Below are 19,656 nucleotides of genomic sequence, written 5' to 3' on the forward strand. Positions count from 1 at the left end.
TGTCCACTTATGTACATAGGATGCTTTATATAGTATTTTTACATATTGTGTATTGTAGTTGTAATAGGGCTACATATTTCTAATTTGCATTGTGATTTGTTAGTTATTTTTGTTTTGGGGGGGGGGGGGGGGGTATTCATTGTCAAGCTTTAAAAACCAAAGCCAGACTACAACATTTTAGTAGTCTAGCTAGGACTGTGGCGTGTGTCTGTACTGCACGGGACAAGGGATAGTATCGCAATAGAAGTTGACTCACCGATGGGAGCGTGGTAATTTCATGAAGTAGATGACTTAACTGTTGACTCATTCATACTCATTTATGTGTGTCCTAGTTGGTCCACAGGGCTTGTTTGACACATGTGCGCTAGCCTATTAGCCACATTATAACTGACTTGAGATCATTGCCCTTTGATTGCATTGACATTCCCGGCCGTAGTTACAGTCGTCCGTTTTTGTTTAAAATATTGAGTAATTGAAACTGAAACAGTGCGTGCCGAATGGTTGTTTATGCTGAAGTACTGACATTTCCACAGAAGAACGTTGTTTCTTAACGTTCTCTGAACAATTTGAAAACATTCCCAATGTCAAAACAGTTGGAGAACGTTCCAATAACATTAATGAAATAAGTAAATGCCAAGAAAAAAACGTTTTTTGTTAAGTTCCTTAAATGTGCAGATAATTTTCCAAAACCAAGCAACTATCCTACACCATTCCCAGAAAGTTGTGGGAAGGTTGTATGCAAAATAACCACAGGACAACCATACTCCTCACCCAACTCTGAGAAACATATGGTTCTAAGAACATTATATGCTAGCTGGGTAGCCCTTTTGAGAACCAATACTGCTTTTTTTCAGCAGAGTCTGCATTAACTTGTAATGGACTAACAGTTGTATAGGAGTCTGAGGCACATATATTGAATTGTTATCCTGGCCTATTAGTGGTATAGCTAGACACTGAGTGGAGTCATTCTCATAGCTAGACACTGTCCTTCAGTCAGTCAGCACATCCTGCTACACACTGCAGCTCAAACACTCACTCCAACAGCAGACACACTTGATGTACTCCATCACATACACAGCATACACATACTCTAGCGCCCTGGAGAATCACACATGACCAGTGTGCAGGCTTCATTCACCTCGGTAAAAAAGGCACGGTATTGTCACCGACAAGGTGACGTGTGGTCTGATCTTAATGTCACCTACTGCCACCCAGCTCCCATTAACATGGATGACCGCTAGCCTGACCGCCAGCCAGCCGACCCCTCGCCTGATGAGGTCCTGCGTGTCCCTGGCTGCTCGGCCTGCACCATTTGATAGGGCATTCATATGCTAATGGTACAGATTAGGATATATTACCCAGATTGATCTGTATGGCAGATAAATAGTGTGCAGGCCCAGGGGTGGAGCGGGGGTTATCTCTGTGATGATGTCCTGGCTTAGATGACCTGCTGGAGATGGATCTTACATTTACATCAGGGGCCAAAGACTGGTGCTGTATCAGAGCGCACTGTTAGGATGGTTGATGGTTATTAAGATTAACATCTAAGATTGTACCTTGATCAGTGTGAATGGCTTCAACAAAGCAAACTCAGTTGTATATCAGCAATGTGATGTAACTGACACTAATGTTCAGACTTGGGAAGCTCACAGTATTAGGTCTGTCCAGGGTTCTGTCATAGATACACACATTCACTAATCAGATGAAAGTGCTCACTTTGCAAGGACACACACATCACACAACACACAAGTGCTGGAGGCAATCATCCTTCCCACACAGATGCGCATGCAAAACTATTGTATGGTTTTAGCAAATGTGTATTTGTCTCACATCACACACACACCACAAACACACACACACACACACACACACACACACACACTAAGCTGATAATGAGGCTGGTGTATTGGCGAGTTAGTGCTGTTGGCGCTGTGCGCGTGGCGTGTCAAGCTGAAGTTAATGAGAGTGTGTGTTCCTGTATTAGCCCTGTTTGCTCTGGAGCGTGTGTTGAGCAGGAACGGCTGTCGGAGGCAGACAAGCTCTTTCTAATCACACACTCAGGGGACGGGCCTGTCAGAACACTCACTCCTCTCTCCTCTCCTCATCGATTACAAACCCTCTATACTGGCACTGGCAGACAGCTGTAGCACTTGTGCAAAACCAATGACTCAGGACCCCACTAGACTTCTAGCCAAAAGACAACTTTGGAACTTCCCACGTAAGCAGCTTGAAATATGTTTTTTTTTTTGTCTTTCATTTGATATATAAATCAAATTTAGCTCTACTGTGTATTCCTCAAACTGCCAGGAAGTAATTTTTTTCTTTTTCTTTGTGACCTTAAGCTTCAAACTGAATTAGGAAGGGTTCTCTTTGTCTTGTATCCGGTGAGAGCGATTTGCCTCTCTTTGTGTGGATTGAAAGTGGCGCAGGCAGAAATGCCTTTTGTCCCACGTCAGAGATTCAACAAAGTCAGGTGGCTCCCAGCGTATCTCAGCACCAGGAACAATAGCAAGGAGAGTCTGTTGTGTTGCTGTTGTGCCCAGCAGGGCCTGTAGCGCTCCCCAAACTGGGCCTGACAGTTAAAAGCAGCAAAACAGATTATTCACTGTGAACCCCAGAAGGGATTCAGTTTTACTTATGAATAGTTAACTCAAATGAAAATTGCTTAGCTGCCTTTAGACAAGTCTGTATCAACCATATTCAAACAGCATTTCTGCATCAACATCGCCAGTGGGTGAAACTGGGTATAAAGACATATTTTGTAACATCATGGTCAGGTTGTATTTTGGTATTTGGTATTTTATTAGGATTGTGTGGACTCTTCCTAGAGTCCACACAAAACATGAAACATTACATAATATAGAACATGAATAGACAAGTACAGCTCAAGGACAGAACTACATAAATTGTTATAGAACATTTTTTACTTAGTTATAATCTGGTTACAGGTTATTGGTATTCAACACCCTACACATACATGCATGTACTCGTAAAGGATACAGGTCTGATTCTCCTCCGCTCCCCATGAAATCCCGTAGATAATGCATGGTGAAGTATGAAACAATAACAGCATGCCCAGTCAAGCTAATTGATGGTTTAGGCCAGCGGGAGAGAAATTAATTGTGCGACAGCTCTGGATTCCATTCAGTGGGCAATGACAAACATCTATAATTTCCCTCTACTGTGTCCCATCCAACGCCCACTACAGCCAAATCCACACACCCTCGCACTGTCTTCTACACTACCACATTACACTGATCAGGACAAGTTATCAGTTTAACTTGAATTGCCAAGTTGGTTGGTCTTAATGTGTTATCTTCACAAAGTACATATTACTCCACATAAACACTTTGTAATAGTCCAGATTCGCTGAATTACTGCATTATCATGCCTGCCCTGTGCCATATTCCCCATGGCTCTTGCAGTAACAGAAACCGGCCTGGATTTTCATTTATACTGAACAAAAATATAAACACACCATGGAAAGTGTTGGTCCCATGTTTCATGAGCTGACATAAAAGATCCCAGAAATGTTCCATATGCACAAAAAGTTAGTGTAATTGAGCATTTCACCTTTGCCAAGATAATCTTGACAGGTGTGGCACATCAAGAAGATGATTAAACAGCATGAGCATTACACAGGTGCACCTTGTGCTGGGGACAATAAAAGGCCACTCTACAATGTGCAGTTTTGTCACACAACACAATGCAACAGATGTTCAAGTTTTGGGGGAATTGGCATGCTGACTACAGGAATGTCCACCAGAGCTGTTGCCAGAGAACCTAATGTTCATTTCTCTACCATAAACCACCTCCAGCTTTGTTTTAGAGAATTTGGCAGTATGTCCAACTGGTCTCACAAACGCAGACCACGTGTAACCACGTCAGGCCAGGACCTCCACATCCAGCTTCTTCACCTGCGAGATCGTCTGACACCAGCCACCCGGACAGCTGATGAAACTGAGGAGTATTTCTCTCTGTAATTAAGCAATTTTGTGGGGAAAAATTACTTCTGATTGGCTGGGCCTGGCTTCCCATTGGGTGGGCCTATGCCCTCCTAGGTCCAACCATGGTTAGTGCCACTGCCCAGTCATGTGAAATCCATAGATTAGGGCCTAATTTATTTATTTAAATTGACTGATTTCCTTATATGAACTGTAACTCAGTAAAATCGTTGAAATTGTTGCATGTTGCGTTTATAATTTTGTTCAGTATATTATACTGTCAGACCTACATCCCCACAACACACACACACACACACACACACAGGAAAACACGCATGCACACACAGTTTTTTCTAGCTCCCACCAAATGGAAAACGGGAAGTATTGTAAAGCATTAGAGTGACTGGCTCACATAGGGGACTGAACGCAACCCTGTCATGTAAATCATCACTTTTGTTTCACTGTTGACCACAGCAGTTTCCCTTCAAGGTCTTTGTCCACTTGAGGTCCTGCAAATACCAGATGACCGGCCTCATCATACGACATTACCTAGAGCAGCCAAGCTGTTGTTCGAGACACATTATAAATAAAAGGATTTACAAGTGGAAAAGCGCTGAGATTTAACTGTGACCAGAGACGTTTCCTCATACAACCTGGTCCAGGAAGTCATCTGTAACCACTGAATCGAAAAACTGTATGAGAATCAATGACGACATGTATTTTTAGTAGAAAATGGTACTGTATGGCTCAGTTGGTAAAGGATGGCACTTGCAATGCCAGGATTGTGGGTTTGATTCCTGGGACCACCCATACGAAAAATGTATGCACACATGACTAAGTCACTTTGGATAAAAGCTCCTTCTGAATGGCATATATATTTTATATTATTCCAAAGCAACAAATCACTGATGTTGAGCACTACCCATGGTCCATCACTGTTTACAATCACTTTGACGAGCGCATAAATTCCTACTACACACAGTATGGTGGTTTTGACCATGTTTCTCTTGGTTTTACAGGCACAGAAACTGAAGTCTAACATCTCAATTGATGGGGTGCTTTGCGTGGTAAGTGGAGAGCATAGTTTGATTATCCTAATGAACCTTGTTTGAGAAAGAAATATTAACTTTAAGCCATAACTATCAACTAACAATTCGTCATGACTAAGACCAGGAGGTTTTCCTGACCATATGACCTATCCAGAAAATGTGAGTAGGTCCTACCTAACCAGTCGTGATCTATGTAAAACCACGTATGAACAGTAGTGTAGATTTTCAATTAAGAGGAAAGACTAAGGTAATTACTACTTGGACCCTAACCTCATGACACAGACCCACATAAAGAAGTCAAGGCGACCTCTTCTGCACACATGCCCATGGTCTTTGTAGTCCTCTGGGCTGAAATGTGAGCATTGCTTATCTAGTGCTCTTCAAAGTTCAGTAAATGTCATTGTACATAATAAAGCTGCATTATTCCATGGAGTGACATTTAAGGAGGCAGTGGCAGGTTCAAACAGCCTGAGAAGACATGGCCCCTTTTCAGCTCTGCAATTCATTAGTGCATCAAAGAGCTTTTCATCTCACCTCCAAAGCAACACATGGATATGACAGAGCCACCCTGGCATTTTAGTTCTTAAAACAAAGTTCTTTTTTTTCATCTTTCCAGTCTAGTCTGCCAATTTAATCACACATTTGTGGTGTTATTAAGACTTTCTAATTTGGTTTGGATTGTCACCTTTCTCTAATTGAAAATGTGTTTTTGATATAGTGTTTTGCGTGTAGCCCCAAGAGATCATGAATGTGGACACTTTAAATGCAGGTTTTTGATGCAACCAGGGAAAAACTGATCGTTATGATTTGTCAAGTTGTTTCAATGCTCTGTCCCTCCCTCCGCAGGACCCACAGATCGACGACCCTGGTATATCCAACTCCATCTCCAGGAATTCAGCCGGGCTGCCGTCATCTCAGGCACACCTATACTCACTGCTGCTCCTGCTGGCCGTGCTGCTACACTGCACCCTGGCAGCGCTCGACCCCGCAGCAGTCTTGTAGCCATGCTGCATTTCAAAAACATGGACAGACTCAATTTGTATAAAGAAGAAATTATATTCTCTGTTCCCAGTACACCTGTTGTATTTTTCTTTCCCTTCTCTCTGATTCCTTTTTTAATTCTAGTTTGAAGAAGCATTACGTTGAAGTGTGCTAAAGTGATCTCAGTGTAACTCAGTTTTGCTCTGTTTTCTCTCGTTTTTGTTTTATGAAGGGAAAAGCTTCTATGTCGGTCACTGGGCGATCATGAGAATGCATTGCTACATTCAAATACACAATGGCTGGTGGCTTTTGGGCAGTTCCTGGTACGAGTCCGTCACATGGGATCTATTGTATTAATAATGGTATTGTCATTAAGCAGGCGCTTTTATCCAAGTGAGCTTGTGTGTTGAGGCTGAGGCAAAAATTCCCCATCACTTTGATCGCAATGGTTTACATGAGGTAGGCAGTTTTTTCAATATATCTCTTCTGTGGTGTGCGTGTGTGTTTTGATATGGTGTCTGCCATCCTTTCACATTTGAGAAGAAAGAATTTGAAGATGTGGATGGAGCTATGTTGGCACAGAGCTCAGACAGTATAGATGGCTAGACCACAAAATCTTGGCTTTAGAACCTGGCTAAAGAACCCCGTATTCTGTTGGGTGCCACGTTTGTGTCACCAACTCAGCCTGCTGCAGCAAAACACACATATTAAGAGCTCACGTTGACATTGTAGCTCAGGCTCATACACGCATGCAAAAAGCACACGCGCAAAGACCAGCACACACATACAGTACACACTCACACCCACATGTAAAGGCTCTCTAAAATGTACATGAGTGAAGGGTTGGGTGATATGGTGATTGTACATGGTGGAATTGGACATTGTTTTGGTCTTTCAAAGTAGTTTGACATATTTTCTCGATACTGGATGAAAGGGAGGAATGGATGTAGGGTTTCTGGTAGACACATTCCTACCTGAATGAGTATGTGGGCGCTGGACTCTAACTGCTCTTGTAAGCATCGTAAAGAGCTGTGGAGCTCTTGGCAACAGCCGTACAGATGATGACTTTAAGAATTGTATCAGCTCACGAGAGATTGATTCTCATGATCAAAGCTTTGTTGTTTACACACAATCATTCAATAGGCTAGCATACATCTGCTCAATGTGTTGTCAGATCAATCTTATTGGAGCGAAGGCTTATAAATAACGATTGGCATCTGAGTCCAGCTGACGCAGAACATGTATGTATATTGTAGCATTTTGTATGTCTCCTGAGAATCGCTGAGAAAGTATCAAACTTGTAACATAATCATATTTAACTCTCAAATGAAATGTGCAAATAAAAATATACATTTGAAGTAATAATTTGCTCATGTGGACCACCCAACACACAGTCACCTCACACTTACATGTGGCATGTGCAGCAAATTACTTTAGCCTTCGGACATTTTAAAGCATTTATGACATGCTGCTTGGGTTCGTGTGGCTTTTCAAAACATAATATATATTACATGTTATTTACTGGGCATTAAAATTATATATGTATGTACTTGATTGAAACAGTAATTGGACTAGAAATGTCTGATTATAATCTTCTATTCAGGAGCACTGTGAGCAATTTGATCAGATTCAGATTCTCTATAAAATACATCAAATTAAACAATAGCATTTTTGTTTTACAGCAAGCAATATATTTGCCACAATACGTATAAAGTAACTCATGTAAATGAAGATATCAATGTAGCTCTCCTATTGTTTTTCCTGAGCAAACAAATATTCAACCAATTTTATCAGATTCAGATTCCCTGTAAAATACATCAAATTAAACAATAGCATTTTTGTTTTACAACAAGCTACGTACTTGCCCACAAACATATGAAGGAACTAATGTAAATGAAGATATCAATGTAGCTCTCCTATTGTATTTCCTAAGCAAACAAATATTCTACCACAGTTACATTTATGCTGTTGCCTAAATATATTGTTTTTTGGCAAATACCCTGTTATTTTTTTCTCTATCTTTTACTATTTTGGCCTTAATTTATTAAACTGCTACATCCTGCACAAGTAAGGAGCATATAGGACCGTACACAGAGGTTAAAGTTCATAATATCGCATGGTTGATAGGAAATGCAATAAAGGATATAGACTATCATTTGATCTATGGGATCCGAGGCAGCTGGGTGGTTTAACACATTGGTATCTGCAGTTAGTTTGCTGATATTTCACAGAGACAGAGGATGAATGTGTTGGAATCTGTGGGGGAGGGAGGATAACGAGCCCACTAAGTGGCAGGTGAAGACATAAAATACCCCAAGAGTATTTGTATTCATCTGCATCACATTGGTTGTTTAACTAAAAGAAAACGAACTGCAATGTTTATACTGATTGGAAACAAACAATCCCTCAGCTATCCACGTTACTTATAGCCTGTGAAAATGTACAATCTATTGTATAAAATGATAATTAAAATGTTGACTCATCCAACAGTGGGGTTGTTTTTTTTATTCCTTGGGGGGTTATTCTGTGGCCTGTTATAACCCTGTTTTGCTGGCTGTATGAGAGAGAAAGAGGCAAACACAGAGACTGAGAGAGAGAAACATACACATGCAGCCCAATTCAATTCAGGTATTTATTTCCACTAATTAGTCTTTTGGCCAATCACATCAGCTCTGAAAAAGATCTAATGCGAAAAGATCTTATGTGATTGGTCAACGCAGCCATAGAGAGTACTGATTCAAGGACGGTGAATCTGTCTGCATAAATAGACATGTGTAGCCATTGTCTGGTACCTGAGACTGAACTGTGTGAGCTGTGGAATCTGGAGCTGTGCTGAAAAGATTGATCGTGTTGACACATAATAGTTTATCTATGACATGCTGAGATGAAGACCGGTTCCAGGTGAGGACATCAGCCTTGGCTTTACCATGTCAGATAAACAGCTCACATGTTCCCAGGACATTTGGGGAAAATGTCTGACAATGTCAAAAGGAAAACATTCTCTTTGTGTCACGAATCAAACATTTATTTTTTTATTTTTTTTATTTCACCTTTACTTAACCAGGTAGGCCAGTCGAGAACAAGTTCTCATTTACAACTGCGACCTGGCCAAGATAAAGTAAAGCAGTGTGACAAAAACAAAAACACAGAGTTACACATAATCAAACGTACAGTCAATAACACAATGGAAAAATATATGTACAGTGTGTGCACATGTAGAAGAGTAGGGAGGTAAGGCAATAAATAGGCCGTAAAGGCAAAATAATTACAATTTAGCATTACCTTTGGATTGATAGGTGTGCAGTTGATGATGTGTAAATACAGTTACTGGGGTGCAAAAGAGCAAGAGGATAAATAACAATATGGGGATGAGGTAGTTGGGTGTGCTATTTACAGATTGGCTGTGTACAGGTACAGTGATCAGTAAGCTGCTCTGACAGCTGATGTTTAAAGTTAGAGAGGGAGAAACATAAGAAAGTTCTGAAAGTGTTTGACTGTTCGCTGGCCCTGAACCTAGATTAGGGAACATTCTCAGAACACCTCTGGACAAATTTAAGTCAATCCCACTTGAAATACTCTAGGAACAAAACATGAATCGCAAAAAACAGATAAGCTTCAATGCACAAATACAGGAAAAAAGTACAATACTGAGAAGGGAGGGTCAATTTCATGCATGCACTTTTCCACAATGGAGCAGGAAATAGTATGTAATGGCTGTATGGCCTTTCTCTGGACATCATACTAGGAGGGGGTTGTTTAGCTGGAATGGGGTAGAAAGACAGCCAACGGGGTTGACCTTTCAAATCCCACAGATTAGGGAATGCTTCACAATTATTACATCACATGTTGTTACATAGTTTTTTTCTGAAATCAACTCAAAATGTCACTGGTGTGGTTGTTTCAACAGTATACCAGCTGGTACTCCATGTAAGTATGTTTCTTGCAGGCATTTTATTCATGGACAGAAATAATGAATCTGAGACAATATGTTAGAACATGTTATACAGACTTTGACAGAATGCAGCAGCAGCTGTGACAAACACATTGAAATGGGACTGTCTGAGTGATGTTGAAAGGATGCACTGATGATGTTCATGCTGGTTTGGTGGCGAGAATCAGCTCTTACAATTAAGTTCAAGTGCTTGGTTGATATGTGCCTTTTATATTCATCCAGTCCTCTTACAGAAGACAAAACAACATTCCCTAATCTCTAGTGGACAGACGCACGTAACATTGATCGAGCATCTGAAGCGATTTTGAAAGGTTTTAATTCTGGATTTCTGAGAATAATATGTATCAGCTGAGGTTGAATGGAATGTGTTCCAAAGAATAACACCAATGTTATGTAACTAGGGCTCCCATCACGCACAATATTTCCAATCATATCCTGTAAAAGAGAAAAGATTGGAAATGGCATGGGTTAAAGGAGGATAATGCCCTTTCAGACAAACAGAAAATGTTTTATTAATGTCAAACAAATGCAATGCACAACCTTGAAATTAAAGCCCTCCAGCAAAAAGGGGAACTGTAAAAGAAATATATTGAACATTAGTTCCCCTAAATGTAGGGAATAACATTTTTGATAGCGAGAGTAAAACTGCATTTCACATTGGAGATGTGCTTATTAAGAAGTTCTAAAGACTAGTCTGTTGACTCGAGCCTCTGCCGAAATGGAAAGAGACTTCCGCTTTTGGATGTTAATAATGTGACACTCCATCATAACTCCTCCTCCACATTTACTGGATTGGTTGAACAGTGCAGAAGAGAACCTCCCCTGACAGTTTCTTCTTCTTGTGAAGACCAGTATGTAGGCTTTTCTTTTACGCCTGCCACGTTAGGTAATTGACCTAACCTTGAGGAGGCTTCATTACATATTATTGACCTCAAGGAACCTTGGTTAGGGAGATGACCGTTTAACTGCACTTCGAGAAAACAGTGGACTATAAACTGAAGTACATTTTTTCAGGCAATAATCAAGGCTAAGATAGTCTAACAAAATAATATTGTATAAGACTGGTCTAAGGAGGAGCTTGGTGAACTAGATGAGCTGGCTTCTCAAAGAAGTCCTATTGAAACAAACGTTGTATGAAGGGAAAGGGGGATACCTAGTCAGTTGTACAACTGAATGCATTCAACTGAAACATGTCTTCTGCATTTAACCCAACCTCTCTGAAGCTGGCCTTGCATAGAACATGTCTATTCTAAAAAAAGTGCTGGTATTATATTTAGTCTGTGAAAAAGTAAGGGGGAAACAGGTTTTAAGCATCGTCGTCAGATGATTATTCATATCCACAAATGTACAGTCTGCCAGTAATTTCTGAAACTACTTAATAGGATGTAAAAACTGAAAAGATGCAAACATTTCAAGTCACTTTCCACAGGCATCAGTTCACATCTATTAATAAACATGTCACTTTGGGGTTGCTGTAAAGTGCCTTCAGAAAGTACACTACATGACCAAAAGCAGGAGGAAACCTGCTCATCCAACATCTCATTCCAAAATCATGTGCATTCAGATGGAGATGGTCCAGCCTTTGCTGCTATAACAGCCTCCATTCTTTTGGGAAGGCTTTCCACTAGATGTTGGAACATTACTGCGGTGTCTTGCTTCCATTTAGCCACTAGAGCACTGATGTTGGGCGATTGGGCCTGGAAACCATTTCTGTATGGACATCGCTTTTTGCTCGGGGGCATGGTCATGCTGAAACAGGAAGGGGCCTTCCCCAAACTGTTGCCACAAAGTTAGATGCCCAGAATCGTCTAGAATGTCCTTGTATGCTGTAGCGTTAAGATTTGCCTTCACTGAAACTAAGGGGCCTAGCCCGAACCATGAAAAACAGCCCCAGACCATTATTCCTCCTCCACAAAACTTTACAGTTGGCAATATGCATTGCGGCAGGTAGCGTTCTCCTGGCATCTGCCAAACCCAGATTCATCAGTCGGACTGCCAGATGGTGAAGCGTGATTCATTACTCCAGAGAACCTGTTTCCACTGCTCTAGGGTACAATGGTGGCAAGCTCCACTTTGAAAGTCACTGAGATCTTCAGTAAGGCCATTCTACTGCGAACGGCTATGTGCTCAATTGTATACACCCGTCAGCAATGGGTATGGCTGAAATAGACTAATCCACTAACTTGAATGGGTGTCCACATACTTTTGTATATATAGTGTATTCACGCCCCTTGACCTTTTCCACATTGTGTTACAGCCTGAATTTAAAATTCACAATATATCATAATGTCAAAGTGTAATTATGCTTTTAGACATTTTTCACAAATGAATAACAAAAAATGAAAAGCTGAAATTTCTTGAGTCAGTTAGTATTCAACATCTTTGTTATGGCAAGCCTAAATAAGTTCAGGAGTAAAACTTTGCTTAACAAGTCACATAATAAGTTGCATGGACTCACTTGGTGCTCAGTGAATTTCAAACACAGATTCAACCACAAAGACCACAGAGGTGTTACAATGCTTCGTAAAGAAGGGCACCTATTGGTAGATGGGTAAACAAAAAAAAAGAATGCAGAATATTCCTTTGAGCATGATGAAGTTATTCATTACACTTTGGATGGTGCATCAGTACACCCAGTCACTCCAAAGAGAGGAAGGAAACCACTCAGGGATTTCACCATGAGGCCAATGGTGACATTAAAACAGTTACATCGTTTAATGGCTGTGATTGAAAACAGAGGATGGATCAACAACATTGTAGTTAATCCACAGTACTAACCTAAATGACAGAGTGAAAAGAAGGACTCCTGTACATACTACAAATATTCCAACATATGCATCCTGCTTGCAATAAGAGACTAAAGTAAAACATCCAAATGTGTCAAAGAAATTAACTTTATGTCATGAATACAAATCGTTATGTTTGGGGAAAATCCAACACAACACATCACTGAGTCCCACTCTATATGTTCAAGCATGGTTGTGGCTGCATCATGTTGTGGGTACACTTGTCATCTCAAGGACTAAGAAGTTTTTTTTGTTGATAAAAAAGAAACGGAATAAATCTAAACATAAGCAAATCCCATAGGAAAAGCTGGTTCAGTTTGCTTTCCAAAAGACACTTCAAGACAAGTCCATCTTTCAGCAGAACAATAACCGAACACACAAGGCCAAATGCACACTGGAGTTGCTTACCAAGATGACATTGAATGTTCCAGAGTAGCCTAGCAACAGTTTTGACTTAAATTGGCTTGACAATCTATGGCAAGACTTGAAAATGGCTGTCTAGAAATGATCAACAATCAACTTGACAGAGCTTGAAGAATTTAAAAAAGAATAATCTGTAAATATTGTACAATCCAGGTTTGCAAAGCTCTTAGAGACTTACCCAGAAAGACTCAGTTGTAATCGCTGACGAAGGTGATTTTAACATTGACACAGGAGTGTGAATACTTATGTAAATTAGATATTTATGTATTTAATGTTCAATACACTTGCAAACATTTCTAAAAACATGTTTTCACTTTGTCATTATGGGGTATTGTGTGATGGGTGAGAGAAAAAAAACTATTTAATCCAATTTAATCAGGTTGTAACACAACAAAATGTGTAATAAGTCAATGGGTATGAATACTTTCTGAAGGAACTCTAGCTCACTGAAAACCCCCATGGGCAGTTTATGTCATTTGGACAAATGGTTTATGAATACTAATAAATGTTTAAGCTATAATTATTCCACTGTTTTATAATCCCTATGTAATTATGAGGCTAGTTTAGATTTGTACTGTATGCCCCTTCAGATTATGATATTGTAAAGATATACTGATCTAAATGATCGTGGGTCACAAATTAACTTGTAATTCCACATTAATGCATGGTAGGTCGTATGAGAAAATGTATAACTAATTGACTCAGATTAAACCCGTTCCGATGGCATGAACCAGGGACACTACTCACTGGCAGAGTCTTGTATCAGGAAAGTTGTGACATAGAAGTCTCCCTCCCACACAGGCCAAAGAGCCATACTTTCCCATCATTTTTACCATCTTTTCTATCTCATCAGATACTAATTTCTGTCACTACAGTTACTTTTTTTCCCTTTCTCTTTGTTCTTGGTCCGATGTGAGGAGAAGGCCTCCTTTTGTTGTGGTGAAGAGCACTATTGACAGTGGTCAGGGTTGGATGATAGAAGAACCATTCTTCTCAAGCTTCGGAGCTGTGGGTGTAAGGGTCCAGGGGGCAACCATGTGCTTTGTAACACGGCCAGCCCTGCTCAGTCATTTACCATAAGAAGTGGAAATTACCCAACGCAATTGGAACATAATACCATGAAGATTGAGGTCTGGAAGTGGCATCAATCATGTGAATGCGGGTCGGTTGACCCTGACCCTGAGGTGAGTGTGGCCAGCTGGTCAGGGTCCATTAAGAGGGAGAATGTGATGGGAGGAATGAAATGGTGTGAATGAGGAGGAAACCAGGAGATGCTACAGTTGCAGACACACTTCAAACATAATGGTTGCTAAGGGTGGCATACTGTATGTCAAAGCTTCAGCATATTCACAGTAGAAATGCATATGCGTGTGTGACTTTCTCAATAAATGGGCAGCTGGAAAAGACAAAAAAAAATGGCTGGTCTAATCAGTGTCCTCTGAGAAACAGAGAGTGCGTTTAAGCAAATATTGTCTATTATATTGACAAGATATTCAAGTGACCGCTTTAACAATGGAAATACATGTCCTCAAAGGGACCATTCTAGCCAATGAGATGGCAGATACGCTTCTGAACAACAGAACATAGAGATAGATAGAGGGCTCATCATGGGCATCTGCATTTTAAAGTAGTCATTTCTCTTCTTCTTCATTGGCTGATTGCTCCCAACTCATAGGAATCCCCACCCAGTTGACTACTTTAAAAAGGTGGAAGCCATCAATGGCAATGTCCATGCCAAAACGTATATCCATGATGAGTCCTCTATCTATCTCTATACAACAGGCTCCGATATAGAAGTTGCCAAAATACCACATGTCCACATATCAGTGCATTCGTAACAAGTCAACCATTACGAAACTTCAATTAGATCAGATAAGCCCCAGGTAGTAAATTAGCAATTGCATTTTGACGTCCATACATAAATTCCTCACTTTGTGGGCTTATTTTCGTGGACAGATTTTGTGCGGAGTGAAACCTCTCGCTTCACCTCTTCCTCTCCGGCTTATGATAAAAAGCAATGTAGACAAATACTGTGCCATCTGATTGGTTGAAGGTGATTCAATTGTTGACAAGTAAGTTTTGAAGAAGGCCCCTCAATACAGAGGTAGGCTCAAACTGCAAGGAGGAATGCCAGACTGATACGTGAAGTGAAATAGAGTGGTGAATGTAGCGATCAGGATTTATCAAACATATTGGTCAAATCAGATGCACACTATTCCTGATGCAGTGAAAAGAATAATAACATCTAAAAATGTAAAATATAAGAAAGCTTTATGCTACATCTTTTTGAGTGCAGACCCATCACACCTTTTTAATTATCTGAATTCACCGGTTTAATGCACCAACCAAACTCCTGGGAGAGCCAGATGGTCCCCTTTTGATTAGTACATGTCCTCTTAATCAGAAATGACCGTTAAATGTCAAGCGCTGTATAACGCACAATCAGATTGAATCCCAGCCTAGGTCTCTTTGGCCTTTTACTGTAAGAGTGGGACAGGAGACTCTGCAGTCTGCTTCTATTGATTGAATTGTTAACTCCAACACGGACAGTCTTTTATCTTGAGAAAAACAGTTGTATTTAAAATGGCAGGAAAGTGCACCACTTATCTCTCTTTACTAATGGCGAAGACAGCATGAGTATCGACAGTATGCAGCCCTTTCATGTATCATTGGATGGTGGACTGTTAAGTTTGAACCTAGGGGAATTCTTTAAAGATCTACACTCCCCATGCCCTATGAAAATGTCTTCACAATTCTCTGATTACTCAAGTATACAAACATTAGAGATTCAATGAAAATGTTTGAGGAAATATAAGGGGTCTATTCAATCTGTATTGTGAAAGTTCAACATCACAGCGTGATTTAAAATTAAAGGCAATGTTCCCGTATTAGTGGGGACTGTATTTACGGTAAAGCTTGTATACAGTGACTTCGGAAAGTATTCAGACCCCTTGACGTTTTCCACAGTTAAGTTACAGCCTTATTCTAAAATTGATTAAACAAATACAAATTGTCAGCAATCTACACACAATACCCCATAATGAAAAAGCGAAAACAGGTTTATATATATACTGTATATATATATATATATACACACACACACATATATACAAAATAAAAAAATTTACTTACATAAGCATTCAGACCCTTTGCTATGAGACTCGAAATTGAGCTCAGTTGCATCCTATTTCCCATTTATCATCCTTGAGATGCTTCTACAACTTGATTGCAGTCCACCTGTGGTAAATTCAATTGATTGGACATGATTTGTAAAGGCACACACCTGTCTATATAAGGCCCCACAGTTCATGTCAGAGCAAAAACCAAGGAATTGTCCCCAGAGCTCCAATACTCTTCCTAGAGCTGGCCACCCAACCAAATTAAGCAATCGGGGGAGAAGGGCGTTGGTAGGGTGGTGACCAAGAACCTGATGGAGTTCCTCTGTGGAGATGGGAGAAACTTCCAGAAGGACAACCATCTCTGCAGCACTCCACCAATCCACCTTTACGGTAAAGTGGCCAGACAGAATCCACTCCTCAGTAAAAGGCACATTACAGCACACTTGGAGTTTGCCAAAAGGCACCTAAAGACTCTCAGACCATGAGAAACAAGAATCTCTGGTTTGATGAAACCAAGATTGAACTCTTTAGCCTGAATGCCAAGCATCACGTCTGGAAGAAACCTGGCACCATCCCTACGGTGAAGCATGGTAATGGCAACATCATGCTGGGGCGATGTTTTTCAGCGGCAGGGACTGGGAGACCTGTCAGGATCGAGGCAAAGATGAATGGAGAAAAGTATAGAGAGATCCTTAATGAAAACCTGCTCCTGAGCACTCAGGACATCAGACTGGGGCGAAGGTTCCAACAGGACAACGACCCTAAGCACACAGCCAAGACAACGCAGGAGTGGTTTCGGGACAAGTCTCTGAATGTCCTTGAGTGGCCCAGCCAGAGCCCCGGACTTGAACCCGATCGAACATCTCTGGAGAGACCTAAAAATAGCTGTGCAGCAACACTCCACATTCAACCTGACAGAGCTTGAGAGGATCTAGAGCTTCCACAAAGTACTGAGTAAAGGGTCTGAATACTTATGCAAATGTCAATATTTCAGGTCTTTTTTTTTGTTATTTTTGTTAACAAATAACAAATATTCAAAATTGCTTTGTCATTATGGAGTATTGTGTGTAGATTGATGAGAGAAAAAAACAGTTGAATCAATTTTAGAATAAGGGCTGTAACGTAACAAAATGTGAAAAAAGTAAAGGGGCCTGAATACTTTCCGAAGGCACTGTATGTCGGCTCAACTTTAACGACCTTTACATTTCTATTGCGCAATATGCAACGCAGATTGAATAGAGCCCCTAGTCTTGAAAGTGTCATAAGTCGCATAAGACACATTACATATCAAAATCATCACACATTCTATATCTGAGCGATCAAACCAAGACATAATTTTGGCGGATCTTTCAAGGTGTCCGATGTCAGTATCTTTAAGTACTCTCTGCTTGTAAGCCAATCAAATTGACATCCGGTGCAACAAATCAATAAAGCTTGAGAATTGAGAGGCAAAAAAATACAAAAGGAGACATGTTTTAATCACAGTATGAAGAAGCATCAAAATGTTTAATTGTAACTTTACATAATATGCCCATAATGAACAAAATAATGAGGTGAGCTGCTCTTCATTCATACAAATTTCAACAGATTTGTGTAAAATACATTACATGTAGTTCACCTGACCGGAAAACATCAGATTTATCACATTTCTACATATCCTATGTACATTTAAAAGTGTGATAATTTATTAGGGTTTGTTTACAATGATTTACAAGACAAAGCGTGACACAGAACATAGGATGCTTCGGATAGAAGTGTAAACACAACAAACTTCAAAGTCATACAGAGAAAACAAACAGCCCAAATGCCAAAAATATGCATGCATGCTTCCTCCCTCCCTTCCTTGAAGAAATCCCAGGTAGAGAGTAGGAAAGGAAACATATGTAGCATTTTGGAACTGAGAATGGTATTGGCTGAATAGAGTTGCAGGATCCAAGCTGAGTTAGTGTGTTACACAAATTAATCGACCTGGATATGGAGGTTAAATGAATCATTTGGTTTTTGTCTTATTAACATACTGTACAAGAAAACATTAGAGCTACAATTTGTTGTTATTTGTTTTATGACTGTATGCCCTTGCCATTCCCTTAGAAACACAATCATACACAATCACAATGAAATATGGCTAAAAGAAAAGAAAAAAGGAGTAGCAATTAAAATATGATTTTGTGTTCTAAATCTATACTTAAATAAATCAAGGAGTCTTGATATGTATAAAGTATATGTGTTGACGGATACTGAGAAATATGTTGAAACATCTTGACATACGGTCAGGTCCAAAATGATTGCCACCCTTGATAAAGATGAGCAGAAAATACAAATACTGAGCTATATTTTACGCAAAAAAAAATGTTGCTACTTCTATTATTTTACACTAATACAATTGCTCAGGCAAAGATATTTAGTTTAACGAGTATATATATATATATATACCAAATCTACCACTAGTGTGCGTGGCCACAGCTCTATTTTTTCATATATATATATATATAGGATGTGGCCACGCACACTAGTGGTAGATTTGGCGTTGAAAGAAGGATGCATACGCAGAAAATAACCCCATACCCACTGTAAAATAAGGTGGATTTTTGATGTTATGAGATTATTTTGCTTCCACTGGTCCTCGGGCCCGTATTAAGTATGGCATAATAAACTTTACCCAGTACCAGGACATTTTAGCCAAAAACCTGGCTGCCTCTGACATGAGGCTGAAACTTGGCTCGAAGTGGGTCTTCCAGCAAGACAATAACCCGATGTACACATCAAATTCCACAAAGAAATGCTTAATTGACCACAAAATGAACATTTTGCAATGGTCATTTGTCTCAGGAAATCTGTGGTCGAACACCTGTGGTTTGAATTGAAAAGGGCAGCAGATAAGGATCTGGAAAGATTCTGTATGGAGGAATGGTCTAAAATACCTCCCAATGTGTTCTTCAATCTCATATTATCCTTGCAAGGTGAAGTATTGTGTGTGTTCCCGCTGGGACTACCCATATGAAAATGTATGCACACATGACTAAGTAACTTTGGCATATATTATTTTGATTATTATTATAATAGGTATTGAAAGGTATTCAAAACAGGGGTGCCAATAATTTTGACCCTATCTTTTTGAGAATGTTTTTCATTACTTATACTCTTTCTATGAGCATTTGTATTGGTATAAAATCATATAATTTTCCTTTATTTTATATATACATACAATATAGCTCAGTATTATGTATTATTAATTTTATGCAGTATTTTTTGCTCATCTTTATCAAGGGTGCTAATAATTTTGGACACATGGAGAGGACATGCATTTAAATGCCATTCTAAATGTTATGCCATTGCTCTTTGACAATGAAGTTAAACATAACAAACACAGGCATGTTTCAATACTGATACCAGTTTTCTTCC

At 39.8% G+C, this 19,656-nt stretch overlaps 1 protein-coding gene across 3 annotated transcripts in view; it reads left to right on the plus strand.

The window, feature by feature from the left end:
• LOC139381159 (GDNF family receptor alpha-1-like) overlaps positions 1 to 8,461 on the plus strand; it is a 124,753-nt gene extending 116,292 nt beyond the window's left edge. For all 3 annotated transcript variants that reach the window (XM_071124520.1, XM_071124519.1, XM_071124518.1), the window contains 2 exons: positions 4,964 to 5,011; positions 5,840 to 8,461. In XM_071124520.1, coding sequence (XP_070980621.1) covers positions 4,964 to 5,011; positions 5,840 to 5,995 — 204 coding nt within the window. In that variant the 3' untranslated portion in view covers positions 5,996 to 8,461. The remainder of the gene's footprint in view (positions 1 to 4,963; positions 5,012 to 5,839) is intronic.
• Positions 8,462 to 19,656: the final 11,195 nt, after the last annotated feature.

This window comes from Oncorhynchus clarkii, chromosome 23, assembly GCF_045791955.1.
Source record: "Oncorhynchus clarkii lewisi isolate Uvic-CL-2024 chromosome 23, UVic_Ocla_1.0, whole genome shotgun sequence".
Classification (NCBI taxonomy): domain Eukaryota; kingdom Metazoa; phylum Chordata; class Actinopteri; order Salmoniformes; family Salmonidae; genus Oncorhynchus; species Oncorhynchus clarkii.